This window comes from Phacochoerus africanus, chromosome 5 (genome assembly GCF_016906955.1).
Source record: "Phacochoerus africanus isolate WHEZ1 chromosome 5, ROS_Pafr_v1, whole genome shotgun sequence".
Taxonomy (NCBI): Eukaryota; Metazoa; Chordata; class Mammalia; order Artiodactyla; family Suidae; genus Phacochoerus; species Phacochoerus africanus.
In genome coordinates this window covers 98,468,577-98,494,825 of record NC_062548.1, presented here as the reverse complement: position 1 = coordinate 98,494,825, position 26,249 = coordinate 98,468,577, and the positions used below count along the sequence as shown (strand labels likewise).

The following is a 26,249-nucleotide window of genomic DNA, read 5'->3' as shown; positions in this document are numbered from 1 at the left end:
TCACATAATAAACTTGACATTTATGGCAGAAAATGGGTTAATACCCTGAGTGTACAGGAGCCCCTCGCATATGAATTCATCAGAAAAAGACATATACCCCAAAAGAAAAAGAGACTTAGAACATCAATGGGAGAGTCACCAAAAATTGCAGATTGCCATCGAAGGTAAGAAGTATGTTCATACTCCCTGGTGGTCAAATGTAAGTTCAACTTCCAGCTATAAAATTGGCCCCCAAAATGAGAAATTAATTGCAATACCCACTGATGCAAGGGTACAAGGAAATGGACACTCTGTTGTACTGTTGCTCATTGAGTAAAAGCATAAAAGCAGCTTTGACAATACGCCAAAACTTTTTTTTTTTTCGCTCTTGAGGGCCACATCCACCGCATGTGGAGGTTCCCAGGCCAGGGGTCGAAATGGAGCTGCAGCCGCTGGCCCCCGCCACGGCCACCACAACTCGGAATCCGAGCCACGCCTGCAACCTACACCACAGCTCATGGCAACGCCGGATCCCCAACCCACTGAGTGAGGCTGAGGATTGAACCTGTATCTTCACGGATGCCAGTAGGGTTCATTACCACTGATCCACGATGGAACTCCAGACAATATCCAAAAGCTTTAAAATCATGTACACTTTTGATCGGGCAATTCCATAGGTAGGAGTTTATCCTAAGAAAATAATATGGAATGTGCTTCAAGAGTTGGTTATAAAATTCATGCAGTGTTTATAACAGCAAAAAAAAAACACACCCTGCATCTATTAAAAATTTATACTAATATGCTTATTAAGATGTTCATGTTTATTATGTAGCTTAAGAAAAAAAGTGTTTGTAGAATATCCCATTTCTAGACCTATCAGCTGCATTTGACACCATCGGTTCCTTCTTGAAACACATTCACCTGACTTCCTTGAATGCCTTCTCTTGGGCTCTCTCCCCTCTCATTGGCCTCTCTTCCATCTCCTCATGTCCCCATCTCTGAATGTGGGCTGGTCCAGGGATTAGCACTCAGGCTTCTTGGATGTCTCTATCCACACTCACTCTCCAGGCCTGGTGAGCTTCTATCAGTCTTGTGATTTGAATGATCTACTGCTGAGAGGCCCAAATTTCTCTCTGCAGCCTGGACCTCTTCCCTAAACTCTAGGCTTGGTTATCCACCTGTCCATGCAACAAGTTCATCTGGGTAGGAAGCATCTCAAGATGAACGTGTCCAAAGCAGAATTCCCGGGTTTCCCTTCCAGACCCATCTTCCCAGTAACGCAGGTCAAAAGCCTGGAAGTCACACTTGATTTTGCCTTTTCAGCCTCCCTACTGCAAACCCTTCCACCAAACATGGTTGTTCTACCTTTGGAATATATCCAGAATCCAAACGCTCCTCACCAGCCCCTCCCCTGGCACCGGGCTCAGGGCCCCTCCCTCTCTGGCCTGGATTACTGCAACAGCCTCTCACTCATCTTTCCGCTTCTCTGTCTGTTAACCTCTTCTGAACACAGCAGCCAGAGTGCGTCTTTAACAATAGAAGCTCCATCACCTCACTGCTCTGCTCAGAATCCTCCAGTGGCTCCTAAGCTCACCCCAGTAAATAAAGGCCCGAGGCTCTGCTACCTTTCCGCCTGACTCATTGTACTCTAGGCTCCAGACCTCCGAGCTGTTGCCCCGTCTTCTACCTCAGGGCCTTTGTCCTACCCCCTCTGCCTGGGATATTCTTCCCTGTGTGGGCATTCTTCACTCTTTCCCTTTCAGGTCTCTGCTCACATACCACTTTCTCAGTGAGACCTTGCCTCATTCCCCCCCCCATCTCCTTCCCCATTTTTTTCTCCAAAGCACACATCTTCTGACATTCTGCCTCTGTGTTTATTAGTCTGTGGTCTTCTCCCTCTAAAATGTCCACTAGGAGTTCCCGTCGTGGCTCAGTGGTTAACGAATCCGACTAGGAACCATGAGGCTGTGGGTTCAATCCCTGGCCTTGCTCAGTGGGTTAAAGATCCGGCCTTGCTGTGAGCTGTGGCGTAGGTCGCAGGTGTGGCTCAGATCTGGCATTGCTGTGGAGGTGGCCTAAGCCAGCAGTTGTAGCTCCAGTGCAACCCCTAGCCTGGGAACCTCCATGTGTCACAGCTGCAGCCCTAGAAAAGACAAAAAAAAAATAAATAAATAAAAGAATAAAATGTCCACTTCATGAGAGTGGGGTGGGAACTTAATTTTGTTCCTTGCTGTAGTCTCACATTTGGGAAATGAGAGTGCTCTGTAAGTTTTCAAAGAACGAGTGAACGAATGGATGGATGGATGGATAGGTCCCCTCTCAGAGTAGGAGCCAAAGCCCTGACAGTGACCTCGAGGCTGCCTCACTGACCTCGCCTGTCCCCATTCCCCTGCTCCCTCCCCTCTGCCACTCTGGCTGCTTTCTGCCTCTGAGCCCTCCAGGCATGCTCCTGCCCCAGGGTCCTCGCATCTCTGGCTCCATCTGCCTGGAAGCTCTTCCCCCAGGTGTTCCTCAGGGCTCAGCCTTGACCTGGTTGAGCCGCTTTCCCTGACCAGCACCACCACTGCCCTCTGCACCCTGCACCACCCTCACTCTGCTTTTTGTCTCCAAAAAGGATGCCGACATCTGCTCTGCATTCTCTCCTCTGTGTTCCTCCCCCAGTAGAACTTAAGCAAATGTAAGCACTGCACAGCGGGGACTCTGCTCTGTTGCTCAGTTCATTGACCTGGTCCTCAGCACCAAAAAAACACTGCTTCGCATATAGTAGGTACCCAGTAAATGTTTGATGAATGAAAGAATTTTTCATAGAGAAAGTCTGGAAGGTTATACACCAGTATTGTAACAGTTAGCTATCTCTGGATATCATGAATATGGATGATTTCATTCTTTTTTGCATAGCTGTATTTTACAATTTTCCTTATAATGGTATGTTTGTGTGGTACCAGTTGCGTAAAAAAAGACTATGTATTTGTGATTTTTTTTTTTTCTCCCTCCCAGATAGGTGCGTGCTGCTATGTGGAATGTTCAGCTTTAACCCAGAAGGGATTGAAGACTGTTTTTGATGAGGCTATCATAGCCATTTTAACTCCAAAGAAACACACAGTGAAAAAAAGAATAGGATCAAGATGTATAAACTGTTGTTTGATTACGTGAGAAGACATCTTCAGTGGCCAAGGAAACTGTCCATTTCTCTCAGAAAGCATATGAAATGCTACAGCTATACCCAGACCTCTTATCAATAATGAAGCAGTATAAAACTTGAAAGGAAAAAAAAAGAAAAAAAAAAGACAACTCTGTCCTCAGAATTCTATAAAGTTCATTAAGAATGTTTCTTAAAGGTCCAAGAAGCAGCAAAGAGCATCTGAAGCCACAATCTATTATAAATACTTTATTTCAACTAGAAGGTACAATCTCTCAGGGGTTTCATAGTTTAAAAAGCTACAATCACATCCTGTTGTAACTACATTTAAAAAACAAAACAAAACAAACAGTGCTGTTAAGTGGAACTGCCTGGCTTAGACCATATACATTTCTGCACAGTCTTTATGGAATCTGCACAAAGAGGTATCTTCTCCCTTTGCTCCAATTAATTGCTCTTGTATGTAAGTTTCTTTCTATTCCAGTATATCCAGAGTGGTGAAATAACAAGGCCAGCCACGTAGCCAAAGGTCGCTCCAAGCGTGCAGGAGATGGGCCATTCCTGAGGAGAGAATGTATGAGATCATAAAGAACAAATGTTTTATTACTTGAGCACAAGTTAAGTGTAACCTAAATATTTCTATATTAAAGCGTACTATGCTTTCTTAAAGAATGCCAAAAGTGTAATAAGGTCATAATTGCATTTATCACGAACACTAAAAATGTACCCATTTTAGTTATTGCGCATTCAACTGTAACAAGGCTTCTGGCGACTGTAGATTTAGTTTGATGCTCCCAGACTGCATGAGACACATGCTAAAATTACAAATTAAAATTTTGGGATTATGGGTCAGACTGCCATAATCCTGGACTCAATTTAGCTCTCTGAACTAGTTGGAATTTTGTTTTTTAATTTCCACATTGGCTCGTACACAAGTGAAATGAAAAATGTGTCTGCTGACCAAACCACAAGAACCTTTAAATTGCGTTAAAAAGACCTAGAATTCAAGCATGTTACATGGAATTTATAACAAAGCCACTGCTTTCAGAATAAAACTGATGTCACCTTTCAGATACAGATATTGGAACCACAGTAGAAGTTACAGAACTACAACTTCTCTGTACACCTGGAGTGTAAGTTAAATGACATACTGGCTTCCAAATACCCATTTTCTCCAGCCATATTATATTTCACAATATTACATTAAGCCAGAAGTAAAACATTGATTTATTTCATCCACGAGCAGTGCATGTTGGTCCCTGGGTAAAAGGCCTGGCTTTAAAAAAATGTTTTTTCATGTTCATGTGTGAATCTTATTTGGTATACTGGAGCCATTGCTAATCTTTCTCTAGGGAAACAGGCCATAGAACTGTGCTAGAGGTGAACCACCTGAATTACTAGTTCTGTTACCTAATTAAGCGTCCTTGTTTAAGGTCTGCCGTCCATCTACCTTATTCCGAATGGCATTCAACAGACAACAGTGTTAGACACAGTTTCCGTGTGAACAAACTAATGCAATTCAGAGAAGCATAATCTAATCCATGAATTGTTTCCCCCTGCCTTTCCTATATTTAAACTTGCTGTTACCTAAATTATGATTTTTTTTTATGTCTTTGGTGAGCTTGTTAATCTCCATGACTTGAGCTTATAGCTATGTCTATTGCACAGATTGGGTAATGGAACACTAAACTTTTATACTTGAAAATGATAGCCTTAAATGCTCATATCAGTCACAAATCTAGGATGTACTGTCTTGTATGTGAGCTTTGTAGAGATTTTTTTAAATATAAGCATCATCTTCCCCATTGAAGAGTGAAGATTCTACTGGATAACTGGTCAGGATCTTTCTCCCTGAACTGGACAGTGGATGTCTTCTTTCTCCCAAGAAGTGGCGGTTCGTGTTAAGTCCCATGCCCTTATGTATGCGCAGATGGAATCTGATGTTAACTTTCTCATTTCATTTTGGTCTGCTGTTTTTAGAGAGAATTGAAAGAACTGTATAAAACTCACTTAGTATATTAGCAAAGTTGTCCAACACATAGAATTAAGACAGTAAAGTATTATACATTTATTTCCAACTTGCCTTTGGGGATTTGATGGGAATTTTCTTTTTTCTTCCTTAAATTCACATCTCCGAAGCTCTTTACACTTGGCTTTCTAGCCAGTAAGGTTTAAAATCTAGAAATTTGTCCTGCCCTAAGAGAAACAGACTAGGAATCTAGAAACCCACACTCTGGCGTCACCTCTGTTTCTTGATTGGGCCTCAGTTTCCTCATCTTTTAAATAGCAGCGGTAGAGGAGATGATCTCTGATATCTTTCCCGTTTATCAACTCTTATGATTTTCTTCTTTCTTACTCACAATGACCGTTGTTGGACATTACCTTTTCGGCTTCATATTCTTAAGATGGTAAAAATCCTGTATATAGATTACTAGAACTCTAAGCAAAGATGATTATATCATCTGAACCTGAGGTGCCTTAGGTACTCTATTGACCTTGATGGGATTTGGAGTTTCCCATTGCTTATTAAGAGCCTTTTCGTTGCTTTGGTTCTTGAGTATTTCCTTTTTGCAAAATCCTCCCTGCCACTTTAAAACCAAAGATTTGTTTTGTGTTCATAAACAGATTGTAGAAAAGCTGCCTTATTTTCAGAAGCATGTCTTCATTTAAGACTTAGGTTTCCATAGAAATTCAGGCTAATCGCTGGAACAACTAGTTCCAAGTAGTGAAATGTCTGGAAAAATAAAATACTTCAAAAATATCTTACTGACATGAATTTTGCTAGTGAATGAAAATACACTGCTTCAAATAAGGTCATGTATGAATGAACTTAAAGTTACAGTTTTGTTTTGTTTTTTTTTTTTGCATATAGATAATCAGTTCTGAAGTTCTTAAAAAATAATTTTAGGGGCTTCCTGAAATCTTAATATTTTGCTTATATCCTTATCTATCTCTAAAGGTACATTTTAAGTTAGCCTATGTTGAATTAATCATATTTCCAATAAGTAGAGCCTGAACTAATTAATGGTTTTTATTGTGAGTTATCTTAGTTATTTTAGGCATTGCTTCCATTGATTTTTAATTATTAATTTTAAGTACCAAATTAAATACTGGTTTGTTGGTTGTTGCTTTTTAAGTGATTGTTACTTTAATAGTGTCCCATCTTAACACATGGGGTTACAAATAAAATAATATGCATAGTTTACTATCTACGTAAAGCATTGAACTTCTTACCTTAGTAGTTTTTATTTAACATTCTATGTAAACATTTGGGGTCATACTCTTTCCTCTGTTTCTCATGCTATGCGTCTGCATCCTCAGCCAACTGTGAGCACCCGCACTTGGGTAAAGGGTGCTGTCAAAGTGGAGGGAGAATAGTCGTCCCTCGTGACTCCCAGCCAGATTCCAGTTCGGGTTACTAAACTCTCTTTTAATCACTGTGTAATCTCAGTGTGGCTCTTTGTTTCCAAACACATAGATACACATTTACACACACATTCTTTATTTATTTAATTTTTTCATTTTTTTGTCTTTTTAGGGCCACACCTGGGGCATATGGAGGTTCCCAGGCTAGGGGTCGAATCGGAGCTACAGCTGGGGCCTACGCCAGAGCCACAGCAACGCCAGATCAGAGCCACGTCTGTGACCTACACTACAGCTCACGTTAATGCCAGATCCTTAACCCACTGAGCGAGGCCAGGGACCAAACCCGAAATCTCATGGTTCCTAGTCGGATTCGTTAACCACTGAGCCACTGAACTCCTACACACACATTCTTTAAACAGCTGCCATACGTCACCTCCAGGGGAATACCAAAAACAAAGTAAATACTAGTCAGAAACTTTTGCCTACTGAGAGGTTAAGCCTTGGAACTCTCTAGTCAACATCTCAAGGAATCCATGCCATCGGCAAATTAAAATGAGGACTGGCTTTTGAAGACTGTTTGCTAGTAATGGATTAGGCTTTCCTGCTTGACTTTCCTGAAAACAGTAGTCCTTATTTGTAATGCAGTCATTTAAAAAAAAAAAAAAAAGACTTTCTTTTTTTTTTTACTTTTATTTTTACTTTTTTTAAGAAGAGCATTTCTTCACCTGATTTTTGTAGACCAAGATGGGGAAGGGCAAAAGGAGCTGCTGAAGGGAGTTGGGGAGGTTGCTGATGAATAACCTTTCTTCAAGCAATTTCCTAACCTTCCTATAACTGCTTTTTTAAAAATTAAAATTATCCTATGGCAACAATTTGTAGTGACTTGTCAAACACTCCTACCTTAGTCACATATTTTCATAATTAGACCTAGATCTTAAAGTTTTCCACTTAAAACTATTGTCTCACATACGGAGATGTTTCTAGGAGGAGTTTCTATTGAACGTTCCTCATGCCACAAAGAGGGTTAAAAAAACACACATAGCATCATCCACTGAACAGGCAATTCAGCTCTGTTGCTATAAACATTTCTCCAAATTGTCATAATTTAAGATAGCTATATATAATTGTCTTGTTTAAGGAAAACTCAGACATTCATGTAAAGAAAGTCACAAGTGTCTGTGACCAAAATGACCATCTTCTTTTTATCCAATTTTTTTTAATAAATTTTAAAGTGTTTTTAAAAAAACTCTTAGGGGAAAAATTCATTTTGCATTACAGAAGATAATATAATGCAAATGGGTAAAATTATTATGGTTAGAGTCAAAAGAAAAACTCTAAAAATGAGTACCTACAACATATGAAGAAAGCACCCTGCTTAGAGTACTACTATTATCTTTCCTCTAACTCGGATGCCTCTTTATATATTTCAGCACTTAAAAACAAAAAAGGTCAGTGTTCTCTTAAAATAGTCAGGATTAACAAAGGCCTGATATTATAGGATTTTGGTACATGGTACTAGCAATAAGTTATTTTTCTCCCAGAAATAAAACAATTTCGCCAAGCTAAAAAAAACCTTCTTAAATAACAATGTTTTTTTCTGTTAAAAAATCGATACTCTTGCTGGTTGAAAGACATTTCAAAATTATACAAGCTTATTTCCTCTTGAAGACCATACTACTTTCTTCTGAGCAGGCATTACTATAAAACTCTGCTTACATTTTAGTAAAGGAAAATATACTAGTACGTAGAGTTTGGTATATTTCAAAGCATGTTCTAAGTACAACAGAATAGTGACCAAGAGCACTGACTTTTGTATTAGACTGGATTTGAGTCACAGCCCTGCCATTTGTTAAATATGTGACCCTAGGATTAATTCCCAAAAGACACAAACAGCTCATAAAACTCAGTAACAAAAAAGCAAAGCCCAACCCAATCAAAAAATGGGCAGAAGACCTAAACAGACATTTCTCCAAGGAAGACATGGATGGCAAACACGCATGTGAAAAGATACTCAATATAACTAGAGAAATGCAAATCACAACCAAAAGGAGCTACCTCCTCACACCAGTCAGAATGGCCATCATTAAAAAGTCTACAAATAATAAATGCTGGAGAATGTGTGGAGGAACAGGAACTATCCTAATACTGTTGGTGGGAATGTTAACTTGGTGCAACTCCCTATGGAGAACAGTATGGAAAGTCCTTAAAAAACTAGAGTTGCCACACAATCCAGAAATCCTACTTCTCGGCATATATCTCTAATTCAAAAAGATACATATGCACCCCTATGTCCACTGCAGCACTATTTACAATAGCCAAGGCATGGAAGCAACCTAAGTGTCCATCAACAAATGAATGGAAAAAGAAGATGTGATATAGATACAAATGGGATATTAGTCAGCCAGAAAAATAATGAAATAATGCCATTCGCAGCATCATGGATGGACCTAGAGAAACAGAGAAAGACAAATACGATTTCACTTGTATGTGAAATCTAAAAAAATGATACAAATGAACTTAACTTACAAAACAAAAATAGACTCAGACTTTGAAAACAAAAACTTATGGTTACCAAAGGGGGAAAGGGTGGAGGGATCATTAGGAGTTTGAGACTAACATATTCACACTACTATATAAAACAGATAACAGGGACGGCCCTACAGTATACTAAAGGGAACTATACATAACACAATGACCTATAATGGAAAAGAAGATGGAAAAAAATGTGTGTATAATGGAATTGCTTTGCTGGACACCTGAGACTAATACAAAATTGTAAATCAACTACACTTCAATTTAAAAAAAATGTTTTTAAGTAAAAAATGTGACCCTGGGTAAGTCACCTAAATCTTCCAGTGCCTTGGTTTCTTATCTGCAAAATAAGGATTACCATAAAACTCACCTCGCAGGGTTACTGTAATGATCAAACGAGATAATATATGAGGTGGGACTTATAACCGTACCTATAAGAGTATCTGGCACATTGTACAAATGACCAATTCATGTGAGTTATAACCAGTAATAATCTTTTGGTTCGTATTTATAATAGGCACATATGAAATAAGTTGTCATTACAATCTAAAACATCACCATTCCTCAAATAAGCCAGCTCTAAAGTTATTTAAAAAATCCTGCCCAAATTTGAAGTACTTTAAAAGTGCTTTTTAAAAATGACATCTACATTTGTAAGGACCATGTTTGACAAGAAGGAAAGATGAATTCTGTTATGTGGTAGTTGGACGTGTGTTTAATACACATATCCACAAAATTATGCATTCTTTTCACACACACACATATATATATACATATATATACTGAATAACTGCTGTAAACCAGCAACTAACACAACATTGCAGTAGTTGGATGTGTGTATAATACACATATCCATAAAATTAGGCATTCTTTTCAGTTATATATATATAACAATAACTTTGCTGTAAACCAGAAACTAACACAACATTGCAAATCAACTATACTTCAACTAAGGAAAAAAAGAATCCCTGTACTCTTCATCAATCTACCCTAGCAAGTATGGTCACTAACTGTTCTAGTTGGCCAAAGACACATGGTGACCTTTCACATTTTGTTTTCAGAATTTTAAGGATGAATTTCAGTGATGTGGATGGCATCTGTTTGTTACTATGTGATTTCACAGCAAACAGTTTAAATACACTTTACTTAATTATAATATGCAAAATATATCAGGTACAAATAGATTTTTAACCTTGTAATGTCATTAAAGTGATACCCAACCTTTTTACTCCATAAGCTAGCTAATATGTTACATCACTGAATGGAAGTTTATAAGCTGCTGCAGGTTACCTAAAATGATGATCAGATAATTTGGGATTAGATAATGGGGATTTTTTTTTTTTTTTGAAATTAGTTTCAAATATTCAACAAAGTTTAAAAAAATAATTATATGAAAACACTAGGCTACTTTAAAAAAACACTTCATATTCTACTTGGGAACTTTGCTTTTCTGGGAAATGACATCAGACAGTGGAGTGAGAATGACCTGAGATATAGGGCCACGTCAGCTATTTACTGGTCCTATGACCTTGGCCAGGTCACTTAACATCTGAGCCTCAGTTTCCCAACTGCAAAACAAGTAACTGTACTTCTTGTACTTAAAACATGGCACTATTGTATTAAACAAAGTAATATTTTAAAATTTGTCATGAAAGCTGTAAAATACCATGCATCAGTATCATCCTGTACCATGCATTATGTTTTAACTAATGGCAGTACTTCTTAGGTATTCTAATAGGCAATAAGTAGAGCCAGCACTTTAGAACAAATAAAACAGCTAATGAGTAATTTACATTGTGCTGTAGGAACCATTCCCTTGCCCTTACGACATAAGCATCTTCAGTACATGCTATTCTTCACATGAAACATCTGGGGAGCATAAAGCTTACCAGACAAAACTCTCAAGAGCTATACAGCACACAGCATTATATTAACCCTATGTAGCCTCACTTCCAAAACAGAAGGGCAATTCCTCCTTCTAGCTGTCATTTTTCCTAACTTTTAAGAAGTATAAGTACAGAAATCAGTTTTAAACCAACCACTGAAAGACACTTCTATCATTTTTAAGAGTCTCCGTTTGAATGGCTCCATTCATTCTAAACTATATACCGAGCGCCTCTATTCTAAACCAAGCAGTTAGGGGGAAATGAAGATTATCTAACTTCAGATAAATTTAACTAATAAATTTTAAAAAATACGTGTGGCCATGTAATTTTTGGAGAAGTTATGCAGGTATCATGGGAAACTGACCTATCTATCTGCAGATCAGAAAACCTAAAAATACTTAGAACAATTCACAACCATTAGGATTACAGGCTCTTTCAGAAGATAAAATCCAGGCAGTTCTAAATTTCTCACAAACTACTTTTTAATTTGCTTTGTTAATTATGCTTACCAGAAATTTACATGACTGACAGAATTCATCTTTCAAAACCTGCTTTCAAACTTCTACTGGTTCTAAATGATCATTTATATTTTCCTCTGAATTTGATTTTAAGTGATGTCTTTCCAGATGTTCTTACGGCAAATGCTATTTCCACCTTAGGAACCCACGTACAGATGAATCTGCTCATCTGCATCCAGTTCTCCAGCTGTAGCTCTGCCCTATGCCCTGTATACCCTCCTACCCTGTATAGCCTCCTACTCTCCTGTGACTCAGAACACAGATTTAGGAAGAGCTATTTGTGGAGAGGTCCGTAGTCTCCAGGCTGGAACTTCTTTTCAGAGTGAAGTCTCTTGCCAGGATCATGCAAATGAGTTACCTTAGCCAGCACTCCTCTCTCACATAAAAGTCCTGCTAGCAGATCATTTTCAGTATCATTGCCCTACAATGAATTTACCTTTTACCCTCATCAATGAATTTGATGAAGTTGCAGCATACAAAATTAATACACAGAAATTGATGGCATTTCTATATGCTAACAATGAACGATCAGAAAGAGAAATCAGGGAAGCAATCCCGTTTACCATCGCATCCAAAAGAATAAAATACCTAGGAGTGAACCTACCTAAAGAGACAAAAGACCTGTCCTTTGAAAATTATAAGACACTGATGAAAGAAATCAAAGAGGACACAAATAGACAGAAAGACATACCATGCTCTTGGATTGGAAGAGTCAACATTATCAAAATGACTATACTACCCAAGGCAATCTATGCATTCAATGCAATCCCTCTCAAATTACCAAGGACATTTTTCACAGAACTCGAACAAAATATTTTAAAGTTTGTTTGGAAGCACAAAAGACCCAGAATAGCAAAGACATCCTGAAAAAAGAAAAATGGAGCTGGAGGAATCAGGCTCCGGGCTTCAGACTATACTACAAAGCAACAATTATCAAAACCATATGGTACTGACACAAAGACAGAAATATAGATCAGTGGAACAGGATAGAAAGCCCAGAATTAAACCCACGTACCTACAGCCAACTAATCTATGACAAAGGAGGCAAGAATATACAATGGAGAAAAGACAGCCTGTTCAATAAGTGGTGCTGGGATAACTGGACAGCCACATGGAAAAGAATTAAATTAGAACACTCCCTAACACCATACACAAAAATAAACTCAAAATGGATTCAAGACCTAGATATAAGACCTGACACTATAAAACTCTTAGAGGAAAACATAGGCCAAATACTCTCTGACATAAACGACAGACATCTTCTCAGATCCACCTCTTAGAGTAATGACAGTAAAAACAAAAATAAACAAATGGGACTTAACTAAACTGAAAAGTTTCTGCACAGCAACCGAAACCCTAAACAAAACAAAAAGACAACCCACAGAAGGGGAGAAAATATTTGCAAATGAATCAACTGACAAGGGATTAATCTCCAAAATTTATAAACACCTTCTGCAGCTCCATACCAAAAAAAACAAACAACCCCATCAAAAAATGGGCAGAAGATCTAAACAGACAATTCTCCAAAGAAGACATACGGATGGCCAAAAAACACATGAAAACATGTTCAACATCACTCATTATTAGAGAAATGCAAATCAAAACCAAGATGAGGTACCACCTTATACCAGCCAGAATGGCCATCATCAAAAAGTCTACAAACAATAAGTGCTGGAGAGTGTGTGGAGGAAAAGGAACCCTATTACACTGTTGGTGGGATTGTAAATTGGTGCAACTACTGTGGAAAGCAGTATGGAGATTCCTCAGAAAACTAAAACTACCATTTGATCCAGCAATCCCACTCCTGGGCATCTATCCAGAGAAAACCATGACTTGCAAAGACACATGTACTCCGGATGTTCATTGCAGCACTATTTTCAATAGCCACGACATGGAAACAACCTAAGTGTCCATCAACAGAGGAGCAGATTACTCAGCCATTAAAATGAACGAAATACTGGCATTTTTAGCAACATGGATGGACCTAGAAATTATCATCCTAAGCGAAGTCAGTCATACAGTGAGACACCACATCATATGCTTTCTCTGACATGTGGAATCTGAAAAAAGGACAGAATGAACTTCTTTGCAGAACAGATACTGACTCACAGACTTTGAAATACTCACAGTTTCCAAAGGAGACAGTTTGGGGGGGTAGGGGATGCACTGGGGGTGTGGGATGGAAATCCTATAAAATTGGATTGTTATGATCATTGTACAACTATAAATGTAATAAATTCATTGAGTAATAAAAAAAATTTTAAAAATTTCTATCAGTTAAATGTTAAAGTTTTTTTCCCATGCTTGAAATATGTAAATCATATTCATATAAATTAGTATTTTATTTTGGTCTGTCTAAAACACTGCATAAATACTTTTAATAACAGAAACACCAATTAACCTAAAAATATGCAACCCTTCAATAATTAAACCTATACGGAGTTCCCACCATGGCTCAGTGATTAACAAATCCGACTAGGAACCATGAGGTTTCGGTTTGATCCCTGCCCTTGCTGAGTGGGTTAAGGATCCAGCGTTGCCGTGAACTGTGGTGTAGGTCGCAGATGCGGCTCGAATCCCAGTTGCTGTGGCTCTGGTGTAGGCTGGCAGCTACAGCTCCGATTCGACTCCTAGCCTGGGAATCTCCATATGCCGCGGGAGCGGCCCAAGAAATGGCAAAAAGACAAAAAAAAAATTAAATCTATAATCTTGGTTTTATCCCTTACTCTAGCATTATTTGCACTGATTCATTTAATTATCCTTATGATATCCCACCTCAATTTATGAAGGCATTATCTGTGACTTTAAAAAATGAATAGATCTGTTTCACTCTATTTTATTTTAACCTGATAAAACCAGAGTGGGGGAGATAGGATTTATATATATAACAATGCCTCATTTATCTGGTATTGGTGGGAATAAATAGAAATAGTTTTGAACAATTGTACATTGTTTTAAAGACAATCTTAATCCATTTTGCTCTTTAAATTTACTACAAATAAATATGCCCAGAGGAAAACTGATTATCTGGTTCAATTCCATTTTGGAGACAGTAGCATTCAAATCCAGAGTTTAAAGGTATTTATTTGTGGGTTTTCTGGGTATAAAAGCCTCACGTATTAGCCACATATTAGCCTCAAATACTCCCCTACAAATATATGAAATTTTATGGTCTAAAATATATACACTTCCAGAGTGACCACAGCATTTAAATGAAATTCTCATGTCGGGAAAGAAATGCAATACGATAACTACTCAACCTTTTCCAAAGAAATCTAAGCTGTGGCCATTTTTTATTTTTTTATTTTTTCTCATTTTTTTTCTTTCTAGGGCTGCACCTGCAGCACAGGAAGTTCCCAGGCTAGAGATTAAATTGGAACTATATCTGCCAGCCTACACCAGAGCCACGGCCAACATGAGATCTGAACTGCATCTGTGACGTGCACCACAGTTTGTGGCAACACCAGATCCTTAACCCACTGAGTGAGGCCAGGGATCAAACCTACATCCTCATGGAGTCTAGCTGGGTTCTTAACCTGCTGAGCCACAACAGGTATGGCCATTTTTAAAGAGAACAGCTATGTTTCAGAGGCTCCAGGGACAAAGAACATCATGCTGTCCTCGGGCTCTGGATCTCAAGTCTTCCTCTTACTAACCAAGTAATGTTGTCATCCTCTCCCCACACTTTGCTTTCTTATGTGTAGAAATGGGAATGAAACCGACCTTGCACTATAGTTGTCAGGAATCAGTTATTTGTGCGGCAGTGCTTTGTCCACATACAGAGAGATCTATAAATATTATGTTTCCTTTCTATTGCCATCTGAAATGTCAGACAGGATTGAATTCATGTGAAATCCAAATACCCTAAATACCTAAATACCAGAGAAACAACACACCAAAAAATGAGTAAACAATCCACTCTAGCAACTGAAGGACTACTGGGCTGAGTGAATAAAGTAACAAACTGAGACAGTGAACATTCTCTCTAACACTTTGAGAACTCAAATAATGGGATTTGCAGTTTTATTGGTAATGCTAAAAAAAATTAGTCATTAACCTACTCCGTTCATAGGTCACAAATGCCTATACATTAATTAAGTTGTAACTATGTGTCGGGTTCTGAACTAAGTACTTTAAAAGGATTATATTATTTAATCCTCACTGGCAAGTGGCTGAGCCAGGATTTGAACACAGTAATCTGAAGCCAGAGCTGTTAATCATCCTGTTATCTGTCTACCTAGTAGTAAAAACATGTAAACTTTTTTTTTTTTGGTCTTTTTAGCTATTTCTTGGGCCGCTCCCGCAGCATATGGAGGTTCGGTTCCCAGGCTAGGGGTGGAATCGCAGCTGTAGCCACCGGCCTACGCCAGAGCCACAGCAACGTGGGATCCGAGCCGCGTCTGCAACCTACACCACAGCTCACGGCAACGCCGGATCCTTAACCCACTGAGCAAGGGCAGGGACCGAACCCGCAGCCTCATGGTTCCTAGTCGGATTCGTTAACCACTGCGCCACAACGGGAACTCCAAAAACATGTAAACTTTTAAACTTCCTAGCAAATTTTCTTTGCTCAGAATAACCAACATTCTTAACCGCCTATTAATTTTTTAATAATATGAAATACTAGCCCACTTTTGATAAAGAAATAAGATATGTGCCAGATGAAAAGCTCACAACCGTCTCTTCTACAAAATACTTAGAGCATATAAATCTGAATGTGAATCTAAATCACAATATACTAAATTATTTTTATCAAACAATTAAATGCCAGTCTTGATAGTATCTGTTGTAACTCACAAAGAATATATACTTTGTACACTGTAAGAACTCAACAAATATTTACCGGTTAGCTATTTTTACAGCTGATAAAGAAAGCATCAAATGTACCGGGAGTTCCTGTCGTGGTGCAGTGGTTAACGAATCTGACTAGGAACCATGAGGTTGCGGGTTCGGTCCCTGCCCTTGATCAGTGGGTTAAGGATCCGGCATTGCCGTGAGCTGTGGTGTAGGTTGCAGACTCGGCTCAGATCCCACGTTGCTGTGGCTCTGGCGTAGGCCAGTGGCTACAGCTCCAATTCGACCCCTAGCCTGGGAACCTCCATATGCCACGGGAGCGGCCCAAAGAAATAGCAAAAAGACAAAAAAAAAAAAAAAAGAAAAAAAAATTATTATGTACCAAGATTTTCCATAGTCAAAATATTCATTTGGTCAGTAACTATAGCGGTTAAGATTTCTCTAGGGGTAAAGAAGACTGTCTGGGGTATGGACAATTCAAATGTTTATAATTTAATAATTAAAACAGAGAGGAGAAGAAAGATGACTTTCAATTATTTTTCAAGAAAACAACAAAGATGACCAACAGCTTAGTGGGTAGCCACTTGACTTGAAAATGTTCTTTCAGCAAATTCTCTTGCTGACCACAGCAAAGGGAAGCCTTCCTCCAACTACAAAGGTGCCTGGTATCTTTCATCATCTCTCATTACTTAAAATTCCTATTCGTAACTGAAAAAACTTTTTCACAGAGGTTATATATTTCCAATGGGTTTTACCAGTCATTTAACGATGAAACAATTTTAAAAATATAAATATTCTTGAAATTGCTCAATACAGAATGCCCATCATTATAATCTTATGTGTGGCCTCTGCAAATTTTTATACAAAGTCAGATTGAGTTCAAAGTAGAAAAAAAATGGAGCTAAAACATGTAAAAGTTTTTGCGAGGTGTTTTGTCTTAAAGAAAGTATAATCACTTAACCAGATATTCTTGTTTCTCTGACTAGAATATAAGGAAAACTGGATCACAATCCAGAAAAGCTTGCTTTACCACAAACATATCAAATCTGCATTGGGCTACAGGAATAAAGAACTAAAATAACTTTCTATTACATGTTATAGTTTCGATAGTGAAGTATAGTAGTATCTTCTTGTGAGATTTTATCTTCTTATAAAATTTTATTCTAGAAAAGTCTCCATTCTGAGGTAATGCCATATAGTCTTTTATTTGGTTGTTTCTCTTGCAGATTCTGTCAGCATCATGAGCCACACAGACTACATATTCTGAGTGGTTACATTTATGAAGAAAAAAACAAAACAGAACAAAAAACTTTGCTGAAAATAAGAAAAAAAAGAAACCTCATCATTTCTCTAGTTTATCAGTAAATAACTGCTAAAAGAGAGACAGGCAGATGATTATTATGTAAATAAAAGATGATAATTATACATCTATTCTATCATTTCACCAACAGAGTCAATCAGAATTTTAAAAGTGGGCCATTAACTTGCAACACTCTAAAAACAACCCAACAGCAAAGATTATTAAACAACCAGTAATGTTCCAGTCAAATGAAACATTTTTAATGAAGACTAACATTTGTTACATATTAAATGAGCTAGCTAGACAATCTTTTTAAACTCCATAATTCAAATGGAAACTTTACCTTAACTTTAAGTCTGACACCATCAGTTTGGATCCAGCTCACCTCTTAATGTAAACAAGTACTAAGGTAGAAAAATAAGTCAGTAGCTAAAAACCTAAACAATCAAAAATGGATAATTGGATTGTAAATAATTAAAAAATACATTTTCTCTGCAAACCTAAATCCAGATTTTATAGCAGCAAATCTACTCCCCATAATTCAGTATCTACTTTCTGCAGTCTGCATAAACAGAAGATTTATACAATGTAAGGCATCAAACTTCTACACTCCAAAACATTCCATCTATATGCAAAGTAACTTTTTTTGTTTTTTAATGGCTGCACCCATGGCATATGGAAGTTCTGGGCCAGAGATTGAATTCGGGCCACAGCTGTAGCCTATGCCAAAGTTGCGATAACATCAGATCTTTTAGCCCACTGCACAGGGCCAGGGTTCAAACCTGCACCTCTGCAGTGATCTGAGCTGCTACAGTTGGATTCTTAACTCACTGTGCCACAGTGGGAAATTTTTTTTTTTTTTTTCTAACTAACATGTTAAACAGTACCTTACCAACTAATAAACTGATGGCCCATGGTGCTTTATATATTAATACTTTGTATTTAGATTTAATTTCATATATCTGAAAGTAATGACTTAAAATTTCCTATGTATACTTTTCAATGATTTTGATTGTCCTCCAATTTAGAAATCACTGACACTGTTGCATGAAATTAAGTTCCACAGGATGGTAACTTCAGTACAAATGAATCTCTATTTCCCAGTGATGACTGAGATGGCCAAGAGAATATGAAGGAAACCTTTACTAATACTACAACCTTGGGAAGCGTATCATTGCCACCACACATTCAAAACCTCCGGGGATTTCTACAACATACAGTAGAAGAAAAACTATCCTAGGGAAGGGCAAATCTATCAGGCTTACTTAATGTATAAGAATACCTCATCTGTCCAGGAGATACAACATCTAATAGCACAGAGAATGGACTTAGAAAGTAGGCAGTTAGGAGGTCCTGTCATGGCTCAGTGGAAACAAATTTGACTAGGGTCCATAGGGACGCAGGTTCGATCCCTGGCTTCGCTCAGTGGGTTAAGGATCTGGCATTGCCATGAACTGTGGTGTAGGTCGCAGACGTGGCTCAGATCCTATGTGGCTGTGGCTGTGGTGAAGGCTGGCGGCTACAGCTCTGATTCGACCCCTAGCCTGGGAACCTCCATGTGCCGTGGCTGCGGTCCTAAAAAGACAAAAAAAAAAAAAAAGGTAGGCAGACATACAATCTGGATCCCTCAAGGGCCTTTAGGAAGTGAGATGTATATCAAAGATTTAACCCAGCCATTCACTACCTAGGAATTTACACTAAAGATAAAACTGAGAAAATCTGCAAAGATGTTTTATGATAATCACCATAATTAATAATAATGCATCAAGAATAGTGAAAACTATAAATAATCTAAATGTCCATTCATAAGAAATTAGAATAGGATTTTACCCAAATAATACAGTATGACATATATGTAAATGAGCTGATATGGATATGGAATGAGCTCCATTCTCATTCCACTGTTGAAAGAAAAAAAAAAAAGGATTAAAAATAACATGTGTATTATGAATAGCCATACACATGAAGAGAGAACTGCAAAGCACCAAACACAAAACACAAATAGGAGTTGCCTCTGGGTGGCTGAATATTTGGTCACTTTTACTTATTTTTATAATTATTAGTATTAAATTTTCTAAATAAGTGTATATTGTCTACTTTGTCATCAGAGAAAAATTCTCTTCATGTTGGAAAAAGAAAGCATGTTATTTTTTAATGCCACACTTCCATTTGGAGGAAATTATCTTAGGAAAATAATTGGAAAAATCCATTAAGATATAGATTCAAGGTGATTATCATAGCACTGTTTACTAGTAGTAAAATAGTAAGAGATCAGAAATAACCTAAATGATCTATAGTGAATTTGTAACATAAATTTTAGAATACCTATATAATGATTTACTACAAAGCCATTAAAAATTACGAGAAAGATGTATCCATTACTAGTCCAGTGACCTTGGAAATACTACATGTCCCCTAGATATCAGTTTCCTAATCAGTAAAATGGGAATAAAAAGAACATTTATCTTATAGTGCTTCACCTAGCTTATTAGCTATACGCTATTGAGATGGGGAAAAAAAAAAAAAAAAGACCTGATATTTATGAGCTGCTTCTAACATCACGAACCCCTATTTCAAAACCTACTTCGCAATATATACTTTAAAAAAGTATCTCAAGATCAACGTTCAAGTTGGTTATCAATCAAGTTAAGAAAATATGAATCTAAGACCACAAAGGTCAAAGTTGAAAATACAAGATTCCTGCAATTTCTAGTCTATTTTTTAAAACCTTCTATACCTGCTCTCAAACTAAGCTTGTTTATTTACCCTACAAATGTAGGGAAAAAATATGCTGGAAGATAAGAACAGGCTGATGTGGAGATCTGTGGCACTGAGACAGACCCCAATAAGTCACCTAGAATTCAAGTGACAGAGGGAACTGCATCCCTACTTAACTGAACAATAAAACAATTTACTTATACATACTAGTTAGCTTCACCAGTTTTACCATCACTGTATAAACATTTATTTTGTTGCTTTAAGAGTCAAAACCAACCTGCCATGGTCTTCCCCAATCAAGTGGAATAGGAAAGGCTCCGAGCCATGTTCCTATAAAACTAGAAATTGTAGTGATCTGGAGACTATTCTCCCAAATGGATGTAACCCTGCAAAACACAAATATTTAAGTTACTGGTGGTATATATCTTAGCTGCTGGGGACTCAAACAAATGGCACAAAATTAACACTATACATACATATTATGTTCTGTTCATTTAAAATAAGCACCTCAAACTGACATACAAATATTTTCCATGAATCATTCACATTTAACTGTTAAGAAGACATCAGTGTTTTTCAGTCGGAAAGACAGTAATACACGCACACAGTGAAAGTCCAGCAATATGAAAGAGCATTTGCACTGAAAGCCAAGTCCTCCTCCCACCCTTATCATCAACTCTGGTTCTTTTTCCCAAAAACAACTGCTATTACCAATTTATTACTTATCCTTCCAGAAATACTTTATACATATACAAACACATAATTTGTATAGAATGATATATGTACATCTGCATATGCACATATAAACATATATATCCTTCAAAACAAAACTCAAATGCACCATGTTATAAACCCAGTTTTGCTCTGGGCTTCTCCTTGTTAACCATTTTACTAGTATTCCATTTATGAAAGAAGCATCATTTCTTCAACTAGTCCCTTTTGACACAATTCATTTAAGCAAATCAATCAATTACGGGGGGGAAGGAGTAGAGAATGAGAACAAAATATTTTAAAAATCCAGTGATTCTGCCTACCATTCTTATTTATTAAGTGCACATCTCAGAGTTTAAACGTGGAAAGACATAATTCTGCCAGTCTCTTAGAAAGTCTTACTTTCAGCCTGTCCCTCATAGTGTGATCACTTAACTGTGTGGAACCTGAATCCAGTTAGAGTAAAACCCCAGCACTATGCAGTAACTGAAGTCTAAACATACAATTGTTTAAAATGCAGTGTTTAGGAATTTCCACTGTGGCGCAGCGGGTTAAGGACCCAGTGCTGTCTCTGCACGGGTTTGATCCCTGGCCCAGCACAGTGGGTTAAGGATCCGGCATTGCCTCAGCTGTGGTGAGTTGCAGCTGTAGCTTGGATTTGATCTCTGGCCCAAGAACTTCCATATGCCATGGGTGCAGCTGAAAACAGAAAAAAAAAAAAAAATGCAGTGTTTAGGTATTATGAACTTTTTGTTTGTTTGTTTTTTCTTTTCTTTTTCTTTTTTCTTTCTTTTCTTTTTTTTTTTTTTTTGCTTTTTAGGACCGCACCCACAGCATTGGAAGTTCCCAAGCTAGGAGTTGAATTGGAGCCATAGCTGCCAGCCTACACCACAGCCACATCAACTCAGGATCTGAGCTGAGTCTGCAACCTACACCACACTGCAACGCCAGATCCTTAACCCACTGAGCGAGGCCAGGGATCAAACCCACACCCTCATGGATCCTAGTCGGGTTCGTTAACCGCTAAGACATGAAAGAAACTCCAGTATTATGAACTTTTTGAAACATGGTTTCTTCCAGCTATTGTAGAAAAGGGGGAAAAACATTTGTTTTGTTAGATCACTTCTTTCATTAGAAATAGGCCAATTACTACACACGAAATGTACACTGAATTAAAGCAATCCAGGCAGGATCAAGAAGGCAGAGGGGATGTGAAGCTCACTTTCTCCCATAAAGATAACAAAAAAACCTATCTACACATAGAATGATTCACATGGAACACCTACTGAATGTGGGTGGAAGACCTCAGACTTCCAAAAAGGGCAAGAAACCCTCCACATAATTGGGTAGGATAAAAGGAAAAACAGAGAGAGAAGAGGGAAAAAAGGAGTTGGGATGGGATCAGCACTTCAGAGAGAGAGCTGTGAAAGAGGAAAGGAATCCTCACACTGGGAGACCACCGAACTGAAGCAGAGATCACCCAAGACAGAGGGGGTGGGCCTCAAAGCCTTGGAGAAAAGCACGGCAGTGATTCTGAGGGCAAAGTAGAGAGAGAGAGCAGCACCCACGATCAGTAGCATTGCCCAGGGCACCACAACCTCAGACATTCTGGCGGGGACTGGGTGCTGAGACTCAGGCTACAGAGGTCAGTTCCAGAGAACAGACTAGGGTTGGCTGTGTGGACACAGCCTGAGAGGGATAAGGAGTAGTATGCCACAGGCTGAGGGAGTGCAGGAGGAGGCCTGTGCCTGCAGAAGAAGCAGGGCGCCATTGTTGGGGAGGGTGAGAGGCATGGGAGCAGGACCATCACAGAACTCCTTCTCTGTACACCCGTGCGTGGGCTCTCAGACAGCAGGATGCCTCTTACATGGGCTACAAGGATGGGTGCAAATCATCGCAGCCATCTCAGACTCCAGAGGTGGGCATGGCCCACCACCACTAAGGGTTCCTTGACCAGACACCACCTGTGGCCCCAGTCACCTCAGGGGTCACTGCAGAGGGTCATGCAACTGAGCACTGCCCACTGCTCCCACCTCCCTGGGAATGCAAATGCCCCACTGTTGCTGCTGCCAAGGACTCTGCCCACCTATATGCACCGCCATTGCCCCCACTTCTCTGGAAGCACACACAGGCTGGGCACCTGCACACCCCCTATCAAGGGGATAATGGCCTACATACACTGAGGAAAGAAAGGGCAAGCATCCAAACCAAAAGCAGCCCTCACGCCACAAAAAACCGTAAGCCCTCACAAGCCACCCGAGGATGCTCCCACATGTAAATAGCTCTCCAAGACTACAGTAGATAATTGTTTTCCCTAAACTCAGAGTGAGAAAAATACAGGCAAAATGAAGAAGCACAGGAACCATTCCCAGTTAAAAGAACAGGAGAGTTTCCCTGAAGGAATGAACAATGAAACAGACCTCTGCAGTCTCAGAGGCACCAAGTTCAAAAAGGAAGTCATTAAAATACTGAAGGGGAGTTCACATCATGGCTCAGCAGAAAAGAATTGACTAGCATCTATCAGGACGCAGGATCAACCCCTGGCTTCACTCAGTGGGTTAAGGATCTGGCATTGCTGTGAGCTGTGGTGTAGGCTGCAGACACAGCTTTGATCTGGTGTTGCTGTGGCTGGGGCACAGGCCAGCAGCTACAGCTTTGATTCAACCCCTAGCCTGGGAATCTCCATGTGTCACAGGTGCGGCCCTAAAAAGACAAAAAAAATAGAAAAAAATACTGAAGGAATTAGGAAAGATAGCAACAGATAACACCGAAGGAACTAGAAACTATAAGGAGGAGCCAAGAAAAATTAGAAAATTCATTTGCAGAGATGCAAGCTGAGTTAAAGGCACTGAACAGAAGAATGAATAAAGAAGAGGAATAAATAAGTGACTTGGAAAATAGAGTAATGAAAATCACCCAATTAGGACAGCAGGCAGAAAACCAAATTAAAAAAAAACAAAAAAAACAAACGAATACAATATAAGAGATTAATGGGATAATAAGAAGCATGCCAATCTATCCATACATTATAGGGATCCCAGAAGAAGAAGAAGGAAAAAAAGGGGATTGAAAATATATGTGAAGAAATTATGGCTGAAAACATTCCAAATCTAAAGTGGGAAACAGATATCCAGATACAGGAAGCACAGAGGGCCTCAAACATGTTGAACCCAAACAGACCTACACTCAGATATATTACAATAAAAAAATGGTAAAAGTTAAAGATAAGGCAAGGATTCTACAGGCAGCAAGAGAAAAACAAAGAATTAATTACAAGGGACTCCCCATAAGGCTATCAGCTTATTTCTCTACAGAAATGCTACAGGCCAAAAGAGAGTAGCAAGATATATTCAAAGTTCTAAAAGGGAAAAATTAGCAACCTAGAATCCACCAAGATTATCATTTAAAATAGGAGAAATAAAGAATTTCTCAAACAAAAACTAAAAGAATATAACAATACTATTCTGTCAGGAGACATGTTTCTACAATTTTTCTTAGCCTCTTTGTTTCTATTTTCTATGCTAAAAACTCCATCTTGTCCTGCTTTACTTCACCCCATCTTCCTACTTGAAAAACAGTTGCAGTGCTGGTAAATAACTGAAGCTTAAGAACAAAGACCTAAAGGCATAAGTTATTCATGTGGTCAGCTGAATGAGGACATAATGCGTTGGTCTAGGCATGCCAGACCTGTGCAGATAGGCACGCCATTTGCACAGCATGATATGTCCCCTTAAGAATAACAGGAAGATGAGCCTAATGGCCCCAAGGGGTTTATGAGGGGTCGTTAGCAGGATATGATAGCAGGATATGCCTCAGCAAGGAGAACCAAGGTGCAAACCTAGGCACATCCAGTTGCTGCACATAGGCACGCCATCTGCAGAAGTACAATGGTGATTCTCTAGATGCTATGTATAGATAGATAATGCCAAGCTTCCTCAATGCTAATGATTGTTAAATGCCTAAAGGTCAGAATAAAAGCTTAACCAGCTACCAGCTATATGACTTTAAAAAAATAAAAAACTATATCCTGCACCTATAGCCCCCTCCTCACTTGACATAATCCTAAAGAGAATAATAAAAGCAGTGTGGTTTCTTGAGGCAGCGCTCTTGGTCCCTGAGACCTTGAGTCCCCCAGTTCCCACCTTTAATTAAGATAAATGTCTCTGCATCTTGTTTTATGTTAACTTTTTTTTAAGTTTCACAGCACCCGTTCTTCACCCCTCAACTGCTGAGCTGGTCTTGGCACTATTCTAAAAGAAATATTGAAAGGCCTCCTCTAAACAGAAAAGAAGTAAGAAGGTATAGGACGGAGGAAATCACAATTGGAAAGTATCACTTAAATAAACCAGTACATGGATCTAAAAGGAAAAATAAACCATATTTGTGAATGTGATGATAAATATAAGGAATAGCAAAAGGATAAACATGAAGATGTAAAAAAGGGGATCAAAATCATAAAAGGTGGGAAAGGAGAGTAAGAAAATATAGACTCTTTTTTTAAGAATGTGTTTGAGCCTATATGACAATCAGTCCAAAGCACACATATATAGGAAGAGGTAAACATACTTGAAAAACAGGGCAACCACAAATCAAAACCAAAAAATACATTCACAAAAACTAAAAAGCAGACACAAGCATAAAATAAAAGGAAACCATCCAACCGAAAAAAGAAAAAAGGCACAAAGGAGAAACATAGAATCAACTGGAAAACAAGGTTTAAAATGGCAATAAATGCATATTTATCAATAATTACCTTAAACATCAATGGACTGAAAGCTCCAATCAAGAGACGGAGTGGCAGACTGGTTAAAAAAACAAGTGCCTACAATATGCTGCCTACAAAAGACCCACCCTATGGCAAAGGACACATATAAATTGAAAGTGAGGAGATAGAAAAAGATATTTCATGTGAATGGAAATGACAGGAAAGTGGGAATCACAATACTCATATCAGGCAAAATAGATCTTTTTTTGATGGGGGGGCATACTTGTGGCATATGGATGTTCCCAGGCTAAGGCTTGAACTGGAGCTGCAGCTGCTGACCTACACCACAGCCACAGCAATGCAGGATCCAAGCCACATCTGTAACCTACACCACAGCTCAAAGCAATGCTGGAATCCTTAACCCACTGAGTGGGGCCAGGGGTCAAACCTGCATTCTCATGGATACTAGTTGGGTTCAATACTGCTGAGCCACAAGGGGAACTCCACAGAGAGACTTTAAAACAAAGACCATAAAGAAAGATAAAGAAGGACACTATTCAATGATAAAAGGGTCAGTTCGAGAAGAAGATACTACACTTGT

The 26,249-nt window shown here is 38.6% G+C and overlaps 2 protein-coding genes across 2 annotated transcripts in view; one reads left to right on the top strand and one right to left on the bottom strand.

Annotated features, from left to right (window-relative positions):
• The window catches only part of RHOQ (ras homolog family member Q), a 42,446-nt gene extending 36,116 nt beyond the window's left edge, over positions 1 to 6,330 (top strand). Inside the window, exon 5 of the mRNA XM_047782143.1 lies at positions 2,977 to 6,330. Within this exon, the coding sequence (XP_047638099.1) occupies positions 2,977 to 3,132 (156 nt within the window). The 3' untranslated portion in view covers positions 3,133 to 6,330. The remainder of the gene's footprint in view (positions 1 to 2,976) is intronic.
• PIGF (phosphatidylinositol glycan anchor biosynthesis class F) overlaps positions 3,353 to 26,249 on the bottom strand; it is a 47,875-nt gene continuing 24,978 nt past the window's right edge. The window contains exons 5-6 of the mRNA XM_047782142.1: positions 20,510 to 20,618; positions 3,353 to 3,679 (exon numbers count right to left, since the gene is read on the bottom strand). Coding sequence (XP_047638098.1) covers positions 3,566 to 3,679; positions 20,510 to 20,618 — 223 coding nt within the window. The 3' untranslated portion in view covers positions 3,353 to 3,565. The remainder of the gene's footprint in view (positions 3,680 to 20,509; positions 20,619 to 26,249) is intronic.